This window comes from Astyanax mexicanus, chromosome 17, assembly GCF_023375975.1.
Source record: "Astyanax mexicanus isolate ESR-SI-001 chromosome 17, AstMex3_surface, whole genome shotgun sequence".
Taxonomy (NCBI): domain Eukaryota; kingdom Metazoa; phylum Chordata; class Actinopteri; order Characiformes; family Acestrorhamphidae; genus Astyanax; species Astyanax mexicanus.
In genome coordinates, this window is record NC_064424.1 from 6,840,063 (window position 1) to 6,859,848 (window position 19,786).

Genomic DNA, 19,786 nt, shown 5'->3' on the forward strand with positions numbered 1-19,786 from the left:
ATGTTCTCCTCCACCAGTCTTACACACTGCTTTTGGATAACTTTATGTCTTTACTCCTGGTGCAGAAATTCAAGCAGTTCAGTTTGGTTTGATGGCTTGTGATCACCCATCTTCCTCTTGATTATATCCCAGAGGTTTTCATTTTTTAAGGGGTGCCTTATTTTTTCAGAGCTGTATTTACATAAATGCTGGGAAATAAATCACAGTTTTTAACAAATGAACTGAATAAGGGAATGAAGGATTTAAAGACAAGTTCTGGAGACTTTTAGAGATATTTGGCCCCTTTAAGCTCAAGTTATTAGCAGTTTTTATAATGATGTTTAAAAATAATTTAATTTTATTTATAATGTATTTATAAAAATGTATAATGAGATTATATCCTTTATGATAGTCATTTCTGGCTACTTTGTAATGTTTCACCATAAGTAAATTTAATAGCACAAACCAGGCTGCAACTTCTGCCAAATGCCGTTTTTGTTTGAATTTTTATTTATTTTTCAAGGACAATGAGCAAAAAACAACATAAATTAAATATGAATGTGTTATCCTATAAGTAGCTAACATTAATAAATAAAAAAACACACAGGAATAATTAAGCTTCATTGCATTGCATTGGAAGAGAAATACAAACAGGCCTACAGCTTATTTTTGGCAAACATGGAGACAAGACTGGCAGTCTTCTTTTCTTTCTTATGGGATTCCTGAACTTCAGTGAGGCGTACAGGTTCTGTTCGCTTCTCCGTCTCATAGTACGGGCAGACTTTAAGATGTTCAGACATCGGCGATAAGCCGTCAAAGCACCAGCTATCCACAGTGGAGAATAAGTTGCTGAACTGCCACACCTGAAGAGAATCACAAAAATGTCAGTGGTTAGAACGTCTGGAGAAACTTTGTACTGATTTACCTCATTTTTATCCATTCTAAAGGTCAATTATACAATCCCTGTTCATATTAACTCTGCCTATTACTATTAACCCTTTCCAACACTGTGACCATTGCAATGGACAACATCTGCTTTCTTATTTCTTGTGGAATCTTGCATTTAACACAGATTGAGACCTGTAAACATTTTAATAGAACATTATAGTCATTATGGCTTTTAGAAAAATGTGTTTTGGACATTTTTGGATAATGTGCACTACAGGACTCTTTGGCACTGCCTAAGCTTTTGTCCTAAATGGCCTAATTTATGCCCTATTTTACATTACTGTTACTTTTATACTTTAAATAGTTTTGAAACCAGTGCTTTTACACTTTTACTTAAAGAGTAAAAAGCTTGAGTTGATGCTTCAACTTCTACAGAAGTATTTTTTAAGCTCTATTATCTAGGTATACTTTTACCTACAGAGTAATGATTCTAAATATTTTCAATAATTTTCATAATTATGACAGCATTGTCATTACATGGAACCTATGTTGGCTTTAAAGGGTTTAAAGGGCTAAATCTGACCTTGCATCTGGTTCTCCAGCACCATCCACCATGAGAGTAGATCTTCTTCTCCCACATCAGTGAGACCATGCCCCTTTCCTGCAGAAGCGTGCCGCACACATCCCTCATTAGCTTGGATACCAAGGCCAGCCGAGAAAGGGTGAAGCTGTCTAGAAACCCAGCGATGTGCACCAGAACCTCGAACGGAAGGTTGCTCAGGGCGTCCAGGTTGCGCGCTCGCTTTCTCTCCGAGCTGAGCGTTTTTACACCTTCGTAGAGAATATCTGACATCTCAGGTCTGAGAGTGAAGGTGCTGAGGTCTTGGTCGTAAGAGACGATGGCTCTGTGAGTGGAGGGCTGGAAACGCCTTTGGACAAAGGTGCAGCCCAGATACGCCAGAGGACACCTCTGCTCAAACCAGCCGCTCAGATTGGTCTGGATGTCTGAGTGGACGTTCTTGAAGTGAGAGGGAAACTCGTCTCGTCTGAACGAATGGCAGCAGAGGTAAGTGAAGGCAGAGCTCGATTTGTTGTGTATGTTGGTGACGCTTTCGGTGTTGATCTGGACATGAAGCTGCGGATCCCTCTCTGCAGTGATGTCGGACAGAGTGGTACCGGTTTTGAAAGGAATTGAGTAAAAGTCGTAAGTCTGAGTTCCCTCGTTCATCAGAAGGGCATCTGAAGAGCCAGCCTCTGCGATCAGGTGTCCTCTGCATTCCTTTTCCAACGAGCACAACAGGGTGGCTTGAACCTCATCCCATTTCGGCATGTCTTCCATGTCAATGCCCAGATCTGACGTGTCGACGCCTACGCTGACCCTTTTGTAACGACCAGGGTTGCGAATGTGACTCGGCCTTGCCCTGTAGCTGGTGGGTATCTTGAACGTCCGCACAGTTTTAATCTTCATGGGCTCTATACGCATATCGTAAATGAATTTCTTATGTGGACGCGTATCACAAGCAAACAAGGACGTTGCTATGAGAAACTTGCGCTCGTCCAAATCGAAGGGATTGAATCCGGCCATTTCTGAACATTCACTGTATTCCTTGGCTTGGTTAAGCGGGTCCTCTTGTATGATATCCAGCTTGCTTGAATTGGCTTGAGCTTTTTGCTCAGAACCTCCAGATTGAGTTGGGTTGGTGCCCAAAGATTTAATGGTGTGCTTGCACCCACTCAGCTCCATGCTGAACATTTTCTCCCAAGCGCCGTACCTTCCGATCCCAGACACGTTAGTGTCTCTAGCTAGTGCCTCTCTTTCCTCTTGAGTCAACGGTATTTCCTGATCTGGATCAGTATCTCCCCCAAATTCGACACCTTCCAATGAAGAAGCTTCTTCCACGCCATTCGACACCCCTCCAGCTGCACCCTCCAGTTCCTGAACTGCAGGTTCCTCCTCTACCTTCTCCATAAGCTCTGGAAATATTGCCTTCATTTTAATGGACTGAAAGAGGTACCTTTGGTCCCGGAGTGCCGTGGCCAGGTCCAGAGGCTGCTGAGTGTACTTCTCGGTTAGGATATTCTTGTAGAACTCTGGAGGCTCAGTCTCTTCAATGGGCCAGCGGTTCCATTCCATCGAGCAGCAGACCACGCTAGCAGGACACGTCTCCAGGTGCTTGGCAAGCCTTGAGCGACACATGGTGAAAGGGCAGCCATAGTGGGCATTGAGGCAGGGCACCTTCTCGTTAGGACACAGCAGCGCATGCTCGCTCTCTTTGCACATGTGAAAGGTGGCGCCGCAGAGCAAGCGGCAGCTGATGACCATGCACGAGACCGAGATCTCTATTGGAGCTCTGCAGCGCCGGCTGTGGCAGCTCTCGCAGTGCAGGTGCAACTTGGATTTTGGAGTCTTCTGCCTCACCTATAGGGTTAGAAACATATTTAACAACTTATTTTTGTTAATTAGAATGACTTATGACATGATATTCAAAGATTAATGTTTTGGATCTTACCATGTCTGTGAATCAGTAATAATAGCATACAGAGTGAAGAAGAATCATCTGAAACAAAAGGAATAAGGATTGTTTAGAACAAAACTTGTTCTGACTTTAAAAAAACAGTAATTGAAGACAGTTATAAAAAGCATTTATAACGGTTAAAATAAAGGTTTGTGGCACAGCATAGTTGTTTAAACAACATGGAATTATTATTACATTATTCTTTCAAAGCGGACACCTCTTGTTTAGATTACAGCTTTGCACATCTTGGCTGGATTTTCTCAGTCAGGTTTATGAGGTAGAGTCACCTGGAATTCAGGCTGTCAGTTAACAGCTGTGCTGAACTCATCAAGAGTTAATTACTTGAATTTCTTGTCTCTTAATAAAGTGTTTGAGAGCATCAGTTGTAAAGTTGTGAAGAGGTAGAGTTACAGGTATACAGTGAATAGCTCTATTGGAGTAATGGAAATATTGTAGAAATAAAGTAGTAAAAAAGAAAAGTAAAGTAATAAAAAGTAAAGAAAAGTCGAAAGAATAAACGTTTTGTGAGAGTTAATATTCACAATTTCCTGATAAAGATCCAACTGAATTACCACGCTGGAAAAAAAATTGGAGATTAATTAAAATCGATGAGTTTCTTTGATTTTACCAAATTAAAAACCTCTGGAATATAATCAAGAGAAAGATGGATGATCACAAGCCATCAAACAAAGCTGAACTGCTTACATTTTTGAACCAGGAATGGATAAACGATAAAGTTATCCAAAAGCAGTGTGTAAGACTGGTGGAGGAGATGCATGCCAAGATGCATGAAAATTGTGATTTAAAAATCCCATTTTGGTGGTTTTTCCACCAAATATTTATTTCTGAACACCTAAAACTTCATAAATATGAATTTGGGAGAAATGTTGTCTGTAGTTTATAGAATAAAACAACAATGTTCATTTTACTCAAACATAAACCTATAAATAGCAAAATCAGAGAAACTGATTCAGAAACTGAAGTGGTCTCCTAATTTGTTCCACATTTTTTTCCACGTATTTTGTTTACATATTTCTCCCCCATGTGGCTGAGAATGGAACAGTGTGCAATACTCGAATGCTCAGCTGACATCTGTGAGGTATTATACAGGCCACCTTAAATAAAGGGCACAGTTATAACATACATATGCATGCTGTGCCTAATAGAACTCACACTTTCAGGTGTGCAAGACCAATACATTTATAACACATATTTACACAAACAAACAAAAATAGGCTAAACGTGCGTCTTACCCCTGGTTTACTGCAGGCAGCAGCTCCTTGCTTGTGTTCAGCTCAGTCACTTTAAGACTAGTGTCAGCAGAGTGCCGTGTCTGAATGTTATAAATAGAGAGTGGTGGTGGTCGTTGAACAGTGTGACCTCTGAAACACAGACTCCGGTTACAGGTTATCAAACAGAGCCCGGTGTGACCGGCATGCTTCTGTCTCAACTGACCTGAATTACTTTAGAACAGAAGAGCTTAATTAACCCTTTCAGCTTTTCACCATTTACACTTTTACTGTGATAAAAAAAAAGTATAAATGCCAGAACATACTTTCTTTATTATTAAGTTACTACTACTAAGCTACTACTACTGCAGTTACTACTGAGTCTTTATTTTGAGATACAAGCCCTTTATTTTGCGATTCTATCTCATTATTTTGAGATATTAAGTTGTTTTTGAGGTACTAAGTTGTTATTTTGAGGCACTAAGTTGTTATATTGAGGTACTAAGTTGTTATTTTGAGATACTAAGTAGTTATTTTGAGATACTAAGTTGTTATTTTGAGGTACTAAGTTGTTATTTTGAGATATTAAGTTGTTATTTTGAGGTACTAAGTTGTTTTTTGACATACTAAGTTGTTTTTTTGAGGTACTAAGTTGTTATTTTGAGATACTAAGTTATTTTTTGACATACTAAGTTGTTTTTTGAGGTACTAATTTGTTATTTTAAGGTACTAAGTTGTTATTTTGAGAAACTAAGTTGTTATTTTGAGATGCTAAGTTGTTTTTTGAGGTACTAAGTTGTTATTTTGAGATACTAAGTTGTTTTTTTCAGGTACTAAGTTGTTTTTTTCAGGTACTAAGCTGTTATGTTAAGGTTCTATTATATAATTGAAAGATACTAAGTTGTTATCTTGAGCTACTAAGTCGGTTTTTAAATACTAGGTCATTATTTTGAGATTTTTGTACTACAGATACTGTAGTATCTATTTTGAGATACTAAATCATTATTGTGAGGTACTAAGCTACTAAGCTACTACTTGTTTTCTTGAGATAATAAGTCGGTTTTTGAGATACTAAGTCATGATATTAAGATACTAAGTCATTATGTTCGGTCATTTTTACTACAGATACTACAGAAACTATTTTAAGATGCTAGGTAATTATTGTAAGATACTAAGTTGTTATTTTGAACTATTACTGTGTCATTTGTTTGAGATATTATGTAATGATATTAAGATACTAAGTCATATTTTGAGCCAATAAGATACTATAGTCAAATATCAAAATAATGACATAGCATCTCTAAATAAGTTTTAAGCATCCATAGTAACTCACCCAAAAACAGGATTCAGTGTAATTTGGTATAAATGAATAAACTAACATATTTTATCTTCATTGCAGTGGAATATTTTTTAATATAATTTTATTCTTTTTAACTTTTTTTAATCCACAAATCATTCTTAAGCAGTAAAAAATATTGTAATGGGAGAAATGTTATCTCCGCCTCATTCACTGGGATGCTGCCAAGTTTTTTTTGTGCAGCTTTTTCTTTTTTACAATGCAGTGGGCGGGGCTAAGCTGCTGTCTGATTGGCTAATAAATATCTATTCAGATGAACAACAGGTCTCAGTCTGTGTAAAAACACATGATGCACATTGCAATGCACACAGGGTGTGATAGAATTTAACTCTGTGAAACAGACACAAAAAGATGGTATTGGATTGTATTATTAGTAATATTTACCACATACACTAGTATATATATATATATATATATATATATATATATATATATATATATACAAACAAACAGAAAATAGGTTATAAATATAGTATAGGCACTGTAATAAGACTGATTTGTTATAAACAGAAATTGGCCAGCAAGACAATCGTAAGCAATAATCAGTAGTTCCATGAAGCTGAAGATGAAGTTTATGAAGCTCACAAATATCATACACATGAACATCTTTTAAACAATTAATAAAAAAACAAATCTGTATTGTTATAACAGCAGCATTCTATAATCTGTTTGTTGTACTTAATTTATTGTAAGGTTTTAAGTGTACTTATTATAAACATGTTTATGTTTACAGTTTGTATTCATGCAGGAAATATATTGCAGAATAGTATTGTGGTAGATATTGTGTTACATTACGCCACTTTAACGTTACATTATTTATTTTGTTACATTTCATCTTAGTAAGTTACTGTTTTTACAGAATAGGGATGTAAAAAAAAATTTTTGCTACCAATTAATGTAAAACTTTAACATTTATTTAAAATTAATCAATTATTCTTCAGTGTTTTATTATGTAACCATGAATATTATGATCTCAGAAGTATATATTAGCAATGAAGCAACTAGCAATGATGCAGCGCTTACAAACCAAACAGCGCAGCCAAAAACAGAGCAGCAATGGAACTATTTGAACTCATAACAGACTCTATTTTTTCATCCTCTTTAACTCAAAATCTTTCAATAAACAGTAATAATAAAACTGTGATTTAATCACAATAATACACTGCTGTGCCAATAGTACACATTAAAGAACTCCCTTATGTGTTTAATTGCTTAATTATACTTTATATTCTTCTAAATAAGTATCACATTTATCTTTGAAGGACAGATCTGCACACTCTTGGTATTTTAATCTCGGTGTCTTCATGAGGGAGAGTCACCTGGAATAGTTTTTTCAGTGTCTTGTAGGAAGGAGTTCCTGGAGGTGCTGAACAATAATTGCTCTTTTTCTTTGGGTAATGTCAGAGAGAGCACAATTGGCCATGCTCTCTCCAGGTGGGAAGATGACGCTAGAAAAGCTGATCTTGATCAGCACAGGTGTCTGTTAGTGGAGGTATCAGATCTGTGGATCCGGTGCTTTCCTCTAAGCGCACTGACTACACAGTGATGCATAATTAGCAGCAGCTAGTATTCTAATAGTATTATAGTGATAAGGGGAGTCCTATTGAATGTATTGGGAAATTGGCCTAGCAAATTGGGAAGGAAATGGTATAAAATTGTACAATTTTCTCTTTTATTTCCAAGGGACTGAAGGCATGTGCTGCAGGTTCACCATATAATATAATAATATTAATTTTTAATATAAATAAATCATTTTAATAATCTAATTGTAATGAAATAGAAAAATGTCATCCTGAGCAATCCATCATGTGCGTTATGGTACATTTCTTTTCAGTTTGATGCGAAAAAAAAATCAATGGCAAAATCAAGACAAACTTCTAACAGAGTTATCTCCGTCCCGTGAACAGCATGACTAGACTTTGTCGCTCCTCTGAATTTCTCTGCTGCTCCTTTCCTTTGTCGTTCTGCATGCTGGGCAGGGCGAATGGCTTCGTTTTGGGTTCCATTTGGTAAAATGGACAGCGTTTAAGATGCTCAGCCATTGGAGAAGAACCATCAATACACCAGCTGCTCACATTACTGAAGAGATTGCTGAACTCCCAAACCTCAGAGAGAAAAAGAGAGAGAATTAAACAAAGGTGTTAAATATTATATGATATACTGTAGTTATCAATAAGTGTATCAACACACACCAGACAGGGATTAAGCCTTAAACACAGAAATGGCACAAAATTCGGTACCACTTTAAAATAAGACTACCTTTATAAAGGGTTAATAAATGGTTTACAATTAGTTTATTAATGGTTACTAATTAGGTTGTAAATGCCTTAAAATCGTTAATAATCAGTTATGTTGCTGTGGGTTCACTATTTGGCAAACAACAGCTCTATGCACATTTCTATGTATGTGTTATAACTGATAATTAATGATTTTTAAGGCATTTATAACCTAATTAGTAACCATTAATAAACTAAACCATTTATAAACCCTTTATAAAGGTAGTCTTATTTTAAAGTGGTACCCAAAATTCTCCATGCAGTTGCTTACTTAAATAAAAAAGTCAAAAGGTTTAGAACACCCCATGCTTTACTAGTCCAGTAGAAGTGCTCCGGACAAGCTGCTTTTTTATTTAATCTTCTTATTAATAACTGTATTACTGCACTTTACCATTTAGACCTGTAATTCTTCTCTTTACTGCTGAAACTGAGACTTAGTCCAATCATATTAAGCTGAGCTAAAGGCTAAAGCTGTTGCCATGTGGGTCAGCCAGACCTCTTCTTGTTTTCTCCAGTTTCAAGATGTATACCTTTATTAGTCACAGAGTTATGTAGTTGACAGAAAATACTGTATTATGCTGCTAAATTAGTTGTTTACTGTAATCAGTTAACCAGCCACAGTACTTCTAATGTTCAGTACATGCCAGGGACTGTTTTTTTATATATATCATTTTATTTAAATTTTTTCCCCATTTTCTCTCCAATTTACAAGGCCAATTACCCAACCCACTCATTAGGACTCCCCCTATCACTAGTGATGCCCCAACACCAGAAGGGTGTAGACTAACACATGCCTCCTCCAACACATGTGAAGTCAGACTCCACCTCTTTTTAAAGTTACCGAGTACAGAGAAGCATTACAGCGCAATCAGAGGAAAGCGCAGCGACTCAGTTCTGATACATCAGCTCATAGATGCCCTGTGCTGTGGACATCACCCTTTGGAGTGGTGTGTGGAGAGACTGCCACCTACCCACCCAGAGAAAGCAAGACCAATTGTGCCCTCTCTGGGCTCCGGTAGCCGATGGCAAGCTACATGAACAGGATTCGAACCAACAATCTCTTGATTATAGTGGCAGCGCTTTGCCTGCTGGACCACTCTGAACCCAGAGATGATTGTTTAACATTACATTACAGTGATTATGAAATACAGTACAATATAGTTTTAAATCCAAAGTAAATGTACCACAATTCATTACAAAGAGGAATTAAGCTTGTGTAATCCAGGACTAGGCTTAACCTCCATCTGGGAAACTGCCCTTATAAATGCATATCTTAGTACTTATCTAATGCTTATGCATGTGGCTAGTATGGTAATTTCAGTGGTGTACAGTCCACCACACAGCATGCATGACTTACTACAGATGACTTCCATCGGACTCTTCCATGAGAATATATCTTCATTTTCCATTTCAAACCCACCATTCCTCTCTCCTGAAGAAGTGTGGCACTCACATCTCGGAAAAGTCTGGAGACCAGAGCTAGCTGTGACAGAGAGAAGCTATCCAGGTAGCTGGCGATATGACGCAGAACCTCAAAAGGAAGGTCACTGAGAGAATCTTCATTCTTTGCTTGAATTTGTTGAATTACAGAGTCCATTTGGGAATGGTCTTTGAGAGATGTATCAATCTCAGGCCTGAGGGTGAAAATGCTGAGGTCCTGGTTATAAGAGACTACAGCTCTCTGTGTGGAGGGCTGGAGACGCTTGTGGACGAAGGTGCAGCCCAGATAAGCCAGAGGACACCTCTGCTCAAACCAGCCACTGAGACAAGACTGGATATCGGAGTGTACGTTCTTGAAATGTGAGGCGTATTCATCCCGTCTGAAGAAATGTCCACAGGAGAAGGAGAAGGCTGAGGTGGATTTGTTGTGTCTGAGGGTGACGCTCTCTGTATCAGTCTGAAGATGCAGCTTTAGATCCACATCTGCTGTGATATCGGCCAGAGTGGCGTCGTACTTGAATGGAGCAGTGACAAAGTCATACGTTTGGGTTGCAATGTCTACATAGAGTCCATCGGTTGCCACAGTTTCGCTGATCTTGTGTCCTCTTATCTCTACCTCAGCAGAGACTAGAAGGGTTGCAAACATCTCGTCCATTTTCTGAATGTCTTCCATGGGCACACCCAAGTCAGAAGTGTCCACGGTCTTGTGCTCGGTTTTTGCTCGAGTTACGGGGTCCTTGAGTTGGATGCGTCGGTGTCTGTAACTGACGGGAACGTTAAAGGAACGCAGGGTCTGAACCGGTATTGGCTCTAGGCTGCCATACACAAAATCTTTCTCTCGGGGTGTGCATGCTTCTATATGGCCGAAGGTGAGCAGCATGCGTCCGTGGTGAACGATGTACATGTTGTATTCTCTTGGATTTACTTCTTTACCAAGTCGTTCCAAGACACCGTCTTGCCAAGGAGCTAAGCCAGTTTTCGTGAAGTCTGGCTGGGGGCTGGTGTCTCTTCTCTCTGCTGTATCCTTAGGAGAAGAAGAAGTGTCTTGTTGCTCTGGGACACTTTGATGAGTAGAACCGTTGGATGGAGATTCTTTCTTGTCTTGTTTTGTCTTGTCTACTGTTTTGTCTACTGATCCTTCGTTCTCAGCTTGCTTGCAACCTCCTTTCTCCATACTAAACATTGTCTCATATAGGTTGTACTTCTCTCGATCCACAGTATGGTTCTGGTGAGTCTTGTCCAATTGCATTTCTGCTGTTTCAGCTTTTTTTAAGGGGCCATTCATTGAGTTTTCCTCAGCACTACATTTTATACCATTTACTAGGATATTAGGATCTACTTTAATGGAGGCATCTCCCCCAGTCGCCTCATCTCCTTCTATATCTTCTTCTTCCTCTTCTTTTGTTGCGACAGGTTCCTCTGGCTCCTCCATTAACTCAGGAAAGAAGCTCCTCATCTTCAGCCTGGCACAGAGATGCTTCTGATCTCTGAGGGCCATGGAGAGGTCCAGAGCTTGGGGCTCCTGCACATCCTTCAGGAGATTGGTGTAGAGAGGGGATTTTACATCCTCAATGGGCCAACGGATCCACTCCATCGAGCAGCAGACCACGCTGGCCGGACACGTCTCCAGGTGCTTGGCCAGTTTTGAGCGGCACATGGTAAAAGGGCAGCCATAGTGGGCATTGAGGCAGGGCACCTGCTCGTTAGGACACAGCAGTATGTGCTCATCCTCTTTGCACATGTGAAAGGTGGCGCCACAGAGCGCACGGCAGTTGATGGTCAAGCAACACACAGAGATCTCTATTGGAGCTCTGCAGCGCTTGCTGTAGCAGGTTTCACAGTGCCTGTGCAGCTTTGGCGTTGACCTCTTGTATCGACTCTGGAATGGAAAAGCAAAATGCATTTGAAATAAATTTATTTTTACAAACTGTCTAATAAAAAACAAGCATTTTCTTTTTTGTTGATTTTTAGTTTACAACATAATTTGAGCACACAAACTGTCCCCTAAGCCCTATCCAGACTAAATTATTTTCTCAGGGGGACATCCGTGAAAAGTAGTTCACAGTATATTTATACTCAGTGATAAAACTCTTGCATCCGGACTGCAATTGAAAAAAAAACAGGAGGATCGTTTTTTTTAGGCTTTCTCGGTCACATGACATCGTGGTCAGTAGCTCCTCCATTTCCACTCGCTGTTGTTTTTAACGGGGATCTCCATGGAAACGCGCGCCCAAAGTGTAATGACAGTGCGTGGCAGTGGACAAATTATTTTATTATTTAATTAAACTAAAACTAAAATTACCAGAGTGCCACAGAGTTTAGCAACTGCCAGTAGGTAATACAGCCTGTAATTTTCGCAAATGACGTCTGAGAAAAACACGCACATGATCATAACAGAAAGGAATAAAATCACATGGGACCCCCCCATAAAAGAGAAAATTACCACAGGACCCCCTGAGAAACTAATCCCGTCCAGATAGGGCTTTACACTGTGCCAATAAGAAATTTTCCAAAATTATCTGAAATAAACTCATTTTACATTGACTTCCATTGAAAGTTCAAAAGGTTTTATTTCTCTCCTGTTTTAATGATATGAGCTATAGTGCTTAATCATTTACTGCTATGTTTTATCATTTTAAACAGTCACTAGAACATGTTTAATACGCTTTTGGAAATGTCATTAACATGTTATTGTTGGAGCAGATTAGAAACCTTAGATAATAAGTCTTGAATACATAACAGAAACATGACAGAATGACCCAGAACATCAATTTCTCTCAACCCAAGCATGATATCCACAGGAACTGTGCAAGGAAATGGAATAAACATACCATCTGCGGCTCTGTGACAAATGGCTTTCTGCAGGACCTTGAAACAGAGGACAGATTTTTAAGTACTGGACATGTTTGCTGTGTTACTGTGTTTATGAGCAGCAGCCAAAAGCACAGAATTCAGCTCATCCTTACTGAATGTGTAGATTTTTAGGGTCAATAAAGGCAAGTCTGTGTGAGATATAAGCTTAAAGTAAAAGATATAAAGATAACTTACCGTGAAGAAGTGAGTGACCATGCCTTTAGACCTCTTCCAAGTGTTCTTGCTTCAGAGTACGACTACTGTGGGTCTTAAGATAAAAATAGCCTTAGCCTTAGCCTTAGTGTACTAAGTTACACAACCTCACTATGGTGCAGACGGTTCAACACCACAATTATACACTACTGGTCAAAGGTTAGGACACACCTTCTGTTTATTTTTTATGTACATTGTAAATGAATACTGAAGTCATCCAGACTATAAAGAAACACATAAGGGATCATGGGTAACACTTTCCATGATCCTCATCTCTATTAGATAAACACATTAATAACATATTATAATGCATTCATAAGGCATTATAAACATGGTTATAAATATTTATTTTAAAAGCATAACCCATTATAGCCATGACTTCATGGTAATCGTAATATATTATAACCTGTGCTTGTGTCAGGAACAGCAATGGTGTTCCTGGGTTGACTCATTTACTAATTATTCTATCAATATTTAATATTTAATTAAGATATTTCACTCGTTTTTCATAAAAAATACATGTTTAAACTTTTTTAAATAGTTTACATGTTTATAAAGTTTTACATAACATTTGTTATTTTTGCAATTTTGTTTTAGTTTTTGTAGTTTTTGCAGGGGGTGGTTGCAAATATGTGAGATGAACCATTTTTATATTATATGTTGATTACACTAATTAAGGTAAGCAGAAGACGTTTTATACATTATACAGGTTGGAAGCTTTTTTAGTCATAATGCATAATTCTGCAAGCTGGCACTGAGTTCCTTAGTATAAACGTATAACATGTTATAAACACAGCTATTAATGCATTATGAATTCATAATTCAATTCATGATTAATTAATGCATTATAAAATATTATGAGTATGCTTTTAGAGTCTTATAGAGATGACAATCATAGAAAGTGATACCGAATCATGTAGTACTGACTCCTGATAAGTGCCAGTTTCATCTTAAGGATACTTACAAAGTTCTTAAAATGTTAAAGTATTTTTTTTTACTTATTTGAGTAGTACTTACCATAATATTCATTAGAACATTCAAATAGGGCTATTCACCGTATACCAACTCTACCTCTTCACAACTTTACAACTGATGGTCTTTTTGTTTAAAATAATGTATTTATTTCTGTTTTTCTCCTAGACATATATATCTGTGTCACATATTGAAATCTAAATGTTTTAGGGTAACTTTTTTCTGTTAAAATATACTTTCTTTTTTTGTAAAATGATTTTAATGAGCTGGAGTGATTTGGGATGAGCTGGAGCTTCACAGCTTGAAGAAAAAGCAGCAATTTTGTTTGTTTAACACTTTTTGTTTAATAAATAATTCTGCGTGTGATCCTGTATAGCTTTAATATAATATAATATAATTTTCAATATTAAATGACAATGCAAAAAAACATTAAACGTTAGAAAACCCATGTTATCCGAGTAAATTGTAATGCACGTAAATATTACACAATAGGATACATGCTTGTATAAAATTGAAACAACTATGTAGACAGAAATAGCACATTATATTTATAGTAAACCATAAATTATTCATTATTTTTTACGCATTTATGCAGTCAATTCTAATCCTAGCAGAATATACTGCTACACTATACTCCCTGTAATCTATAATAAAAGATTGTTCTGTAAGTAGAGTCCTCTAGATGGCAGCACACGCTCTGAATCAAATTAAAATGGTATACAAAGGCGTTTGTACAGTAATACTATTATAATCTAATAATAATGATGGTGCTAGTGGCTAAACACATGATGGTCATTAAGAGCATTAAGAGGGGTTGGGACTAGGAGACTACCATAACTAAATAGGATCAATATAATTATCAAGTTCGTGTTGTTCCTAAATCCTTCATATACTCTTCATTCAAATAAACTAAAATAAATTATATTAAATTAAATATTCAATTAAAAACACAACAAAAGCTAACTTAACCTAACTAACACTTCTGACATACAGTAGCATTTAGTGGTTTTTCAATAATGTAAAGTGTTCTGCATTGTAAATTAATACGAGAATGTTTTAGATTTTAAATTTGGACATCTCATCATTTTCTCAGTCAGTTTTATTAGGCAGAGTCACCTGGAATTCAGGCTTTCAGTTAACAGCTGTGCTGAACTCATCAAGAGTTAATTACTTGTGTTTCTTGTCTCTTAATGTGTTTTAAAGTGTTTGAGAGCATCAGTTGTAAAGTAGTGAAGAGGTAGAGTTACAGGTATACAGTGAATAGTGAATATTTGAGTAATGTTCTAATCCAGATTATGAGAAGCAAGAACTACTCAACTAAATAAAGAAAAAATCACTTTTAAAAATTAAGGTCAGTCAATCTAAAACATTTTAAGAACTTTGAAAGTATCCTCAAGTGCCACCAAGACCATCAAAAATGTTATGATGAAATTGGCACTCATCAGGACTGCCACAGGATAAGTTAATCAGAGTTACCAGCCTCAGAAACCACAAGTCATCAACTAATTATGTTATGGGAATGAGTGGCCATGACTTAATAAAGCATTAGAACAAGATAATTAAGTTGTGGCTATATAAGTCGTCCCCACAACTTCATTATCTTATTTCCATGCTTTATGAAGTTCCCAACCTTTCATAAGTTGTGGCCATGCATTAGGATCTCGTTCCCATGCTTTAATAAGTTGTGGCCATGCATTAGGATCAAGTTCTCATGCCTTAATAAGTCCTGGCCATGTATTAGAATCTCGTTCTCACACTTTAATAAGCCTTCGCCATGTATTAGCATCTTGTTCCTACACAATAATAAGTTGTGGACATGCTTTAGGATCTCGTTCCCATATTTTAATAAGCCTTCGCCACGTAATAGAATCTCGTTCCCACACTTTAATAAGTTTTTGCCACACGTTAATATCTCGTTCCCACACTTTAATAAGCCTTCGCCATGCATTAGTATCTCGTTCCCATACTTTAATAAGCCTTCACCATGCATTAGAATCTCGTTCCCACACTTTAATAAGCCTTCGCCATGCATTAGGATCTTGTTTCCATGCTTTAATAAGAAGTTGTGCATCCTCAAGTATCCTCAAGCGCAGTCGCTAAAAGATCATCAGAAACGTTATGATAAAACTGGCACTCATCAGGACCTCATAATCTATAGGCTACACGCTACCTGTGGTGTACTGGGAAATAAATAAATACATAGATACAATATAGCCAATATAGCCAATATAGATACACCCGTTTTCTGACAAGCCACGCCCGCCCAATGCAATGATTGGTTTATACCCAGCATACTTTAAGAATCTTTGAACCACACTGGCCAATAGAAAGCAGGTGGTGAGCCGCTGTTAGCCAATCGGAGGTCGAGAAAGCCCGAGTGGGCGGGGACCTGTCGAAAAACGGGTGTGAAATGAACAGCTCCGCAGCTCCGTGTGATTGAGAGGGAAACAAAATGCCGGAAGAAGAGTTTTAGGATAGAGAGTTTGAGGAGTTTTAAAGGTTAGCGTGAATAAAACGCACGGATTTAATAAATCAGCAGCGAAGAAGAGAAAACTGTGGCTTTATTCCCCCGCTTTAGAGTCTGTTTAGTGTTTTATTTAGTTAGTAATTGTCGCTGATTTAACTACAATGGGACTTCCAGCTCTGGAATTCAGCGACTCTGTTCTGGACAGCCCGGATTTCAGAGACCGACTGAAATGTCACGAAATCGAGCTGGATAGAACCAACAGCTTCATAAAGGAGCTGATTAAAGACGGGAACATGCTCATCAGCGCCTTAAAGAGTAAGTTTTACTATTAAATACAACAGAATTAAGCTTTACAGGGTTTATTACTGCTTAGTTTAACCAGGATCAGGATTTCTACTCAGTAACTGTTACATTCATTACAATGAAAAAGAGGTTTTCAGTGCAATAATGATGTATTTTAATAGTGGGGACTTTTAAATTATTATTTTTTTTTATTTTGAAAATTTTTTAAATGCATGATTTAGATAATGTAAAAGGAAAAAAGTTTTTTTTAACCCATATTACTAGTGTGACAGACCGTCCACATTTATAAAATTTAAAATAGTTTTTGTTTGTTTTGATCACTTCTTTAAATGTGTGATTTAAAAATAGCATATATAAAAAAAACAGTTTATATTGCTAGTGTGATGGACCATCCACTTTAAAAAGGGGCAGTCCTCAACTGCAGTGAAAAAGACCATCAGAAAAAAAAAAACGTTATGATGGAACTGGCCCTAATCAGCAGCTGTCAGAATCTGCGTCTCCGCAGAATTCATTCTGTGTGCGCTGTTTATTTCTGTGTGTGTTCTGGTTTGTTTGTTTGTTTTTAAATCACTTTTTTAAAAATTAAAATGATTTAGACAATGTAAAAAGCAAAAATAAATAAATAAATGTTGAAATTGTTTTTAAGTCCATATTTTTAATGTCACAGTTCAAACACATAAAAAACATAAAACAAATAATATGATTAGTAAAATAAAATTATTAATGTTGTTGTTTTTATTATTATTATTATTATTATTATTATTATTATTATTATTATTATTATTATTATTATTAACAAGACCGCATAATTTTGGGGAGAATCATAACATGAATATAGACAGAAATAGCTAAATTAGAGATATAATCTGCCTCTGGTAGATATGTCATTGTAAATTTAAAGCTAAATGAATAAGTTTAAGCTGGGTCAGAATCTCTATATTCATTACAATAAAAAATAGATTTTAGTGCAATGCATGTATTTTAATATTGGGGGATTTAAAATGAGTTTTGTTTTTGTTTTTAATCACTTTTTAAATGCATTATTTAGATAATATAAAGGGCAGAAAATCTATATTGATACAAAAAGGTCATCAAAAATATTATGACGGAACTGGCACTCATCAGGACCACCCCTGTAAAGGAAGAGCAGGAGTTACTTTTGTTGCACAGGATAAGTTCATCAGAGTTACCAGCCTCAGAAACCAAAAGTTAACAGCTCCCCAGATAAGAGCACCTAAATGCTTCTTCACAGAGTATTTTGGTTTGTTTAAAACTTTTAAGTTACTACATGATTCCTTATGTGTTCATAGTCTGGATCACTTCACTATTCGTTTACTATGTAGGAAAAAATGAAAAACTTTGATTGAGAAGGTGTGTCCAAACTTTTGACTGGTTCTGTATATTGTGCAGACATTATTACTCTATTTTTTCTTAATGCATTGTATCACTGTAGCTTCGTAACTTTTCTATAGCATTCAGCATCTGCATCTCTGCAGAGTTAGTTCAGTGTGTGCAGATTCTCTTCTTCTGTGAGCGTTCAGGACGTCTGCTCATCAGCTGGTAAAATGTGATCTCTCACCATGGAGTCAGCAGAGCTGGCACCGGCCTCGCTGTGTTTACATGGAGATGTGAGAGTGGTGAGAGTGTGTGGTTGATGGGCCACTGTGGAATGTGGCTTCCTGTGAGCCGCTTTCTGGATTATGAAAAGGACCCTGTGTGTCAGACTGACGGCTGACCTTCTGACCCCTCAAATACCATCAGTCTACCCCTTAATACGGTGTACCTCATACAACCACAGCCTGGGCTTCTCTGGAGCTTATTGGAGCTTTATTACATTTATTACAATGAAACCACTGTTTACTGATCACATCACCTCCAGCACAGAGATACTGCTTTCATCTCAGGAGATATGACAAGAACATCAAAGTTCATATTGTTCTTATAAGTGCTTTGAGTACTTGAATTAAATTAAGTGGTTTTATAAAGAGATACTAAACACAACCCTTTTACATACAGTTCTCTGTTAACCCTGTCTGTCATGTGATGTGATGGCTATAGATTTCCAGCATTGTGACAGCTTGTGTGATATTATTAGAGTTGCACTGATACCACTACTGTATCAGTATCACTGCTGATACTGGCAATTTCACACAGTATGGATATTAAAGTGTACATTCCCCCGACCCAATGGCCAACTCGAGCTCAGTCTGGGTCGGGACGAGATTTTCAACCACTTTCCTCAGGCCTGTTCAGTCATTTTATAGAAAAGTAACAAATCAAAATGTCACACAGCTCTGGCATTATGCACTTGATATGCAGTGCTGTGTGTAGCTTCTTAAATAATAGGTCTATGCTTCTTCAGTGTTGCAATGTTAATTATACCACATTTCGATCCGACCCTACAATGTGATTGGCTGAGAAGCATTTTAAGACTTGGCATTATCAGCCGGTAATGCACTGTAACCGAAGCTCTCCATGTATTACTCCGTCACATACAGGTAACCTAGCAACGATGCAGCGCTTACAAGCCAAACAGATCCAGCTACAAACAGAGCAGCAATGGAACTATTTTAACTCGCAGAGTTTTTATAACCAAACAGATCATATTTTCTCATCCTCTTTATCTCAGATTTGTTTAACCAAACTGTGGTATAATCACAATAATACATTTGAGGCCTATGGCCTCATGAGTAAGACCGCAGCAAGGCATTGCTAATATTACACCTTATCTCAATTTTATTTTATTTTATTTTAATTGCAATAACAGGTTTTGTTTGGATATGAAAAAAGATTTACAGAGAACTAATGGTTTGATTGTACAAATAACTTTAAAATATTAGCGTTTAAATGAAGAATTACTCCAAAAACATTATATGTTATATTAAAACTCTTGGGAATATTTTTTTATATATTAAGTTTTTGTAAAACACTCTTCAGACCTTTCTGAGAACTGTGTGTTTTAATATTCTGATGATTGTGCGTGACTACCATTTACTCAGAGGACCAGAGGAGCTAAATTAAGCCAATTAGAAAGAAACTCAGATTTAGGTTCCCAGAGGCTTTAATGTTATTTGAATAGTTTTTATGGATTGCTTTTGTCTAAAATAGGCTGATTTTTTAAAAGATTGATCTCTTCTTAATATGAATTTATAGCGGTTCATTCAAATGAAGATGGATTTGAATAGCAAATATAGATTTACCTTACTAAATAACCTCATCCCTCATTCACAAGAATTCCAGGGCAAAACACTTAACTCCATAACTAGCTTTGTTTTATTTTTGTTTTACCAAAT

At 37.0% G+C, this 19,786-nt stretch overlaps 3 protein-coding genes across 4 annotated transcripts in view; 1 reads left to right on the plus strand and 2 right to left on the minus strand.

The window, feature by feature from the left end:
* Positions 1–466: 466 nt before the first annotated feature.
* Positions 467–4,920, minus strand: fbxo40.1 (F-box protein 40, tandem duplicate 1). The gene is made up of 4 exons (XM_007250049.4): positions 4,637–4,920; positions 3,378–3,425; positions 1,451–3,286; positions 467–842 (listed from the first exon to the last, which is right to left on the minus strand). The coding sequence occupies exons 2-4, from the start codon at positions 3,378–3,380 to the stop codon at positions 636–638; spliced, it is 2,046 nt and encodes a 681-aa protein (XP_007250111.3). The 5' UTR covers positions 3,381–3,425; positions 4,637–4,920; the 3' UTR covers positions 467–635.
* A 2,766-nt stretch (positions 4,921–7,686) lies between these two features.
* On the minus strand, positions 7,687–12,847 carry fbxo40.2 (F-box protein 40, tandem duplicate 2). Its single transcript, XM_022676001.2, has 4 exons — positions 12,734–12,847; positions 12,517–12,553; positions 9,603–11,564; positions 7,687–8,074 (listed from the first exon to the last, which is right to left on the minus strand). Exons 2-4 carry the CDS (start codon positions 12,517–12,519, stop codon positions 7,856–7,858), a joined length of 2,184 nt encoding a protein of 727 aa, XP_022531722.2. The 5' UTR covers positions 12,520–12,553; positions 12,734–12,847; the 3' UTR covers positions 7,687–7,855.
* Positions 12,848–16,160: 3,313 nt separating this feature from the next.
* Positions 16,161–19,786, plus strand: part of arhgap42a (Rho GTPase activating protein 42a) — a 71,280-nt gene continuing 67,654 nt past the window's right edge. For both annotated transcript variants that reach the window (XM_022676003.2, XM_022676004.2), the window contains exon 1: positions 16,161–16,505. In XM_022676003.2, coding sequence (XP_022531724.2) covers positions 16,352–16,505 — 154 coding nt within the window. In that variant the 5' untranslated portion in view covers positions 16,161–16,351. The remainder of the gene's footprint in view (positions 16,506–19,786) is intronic.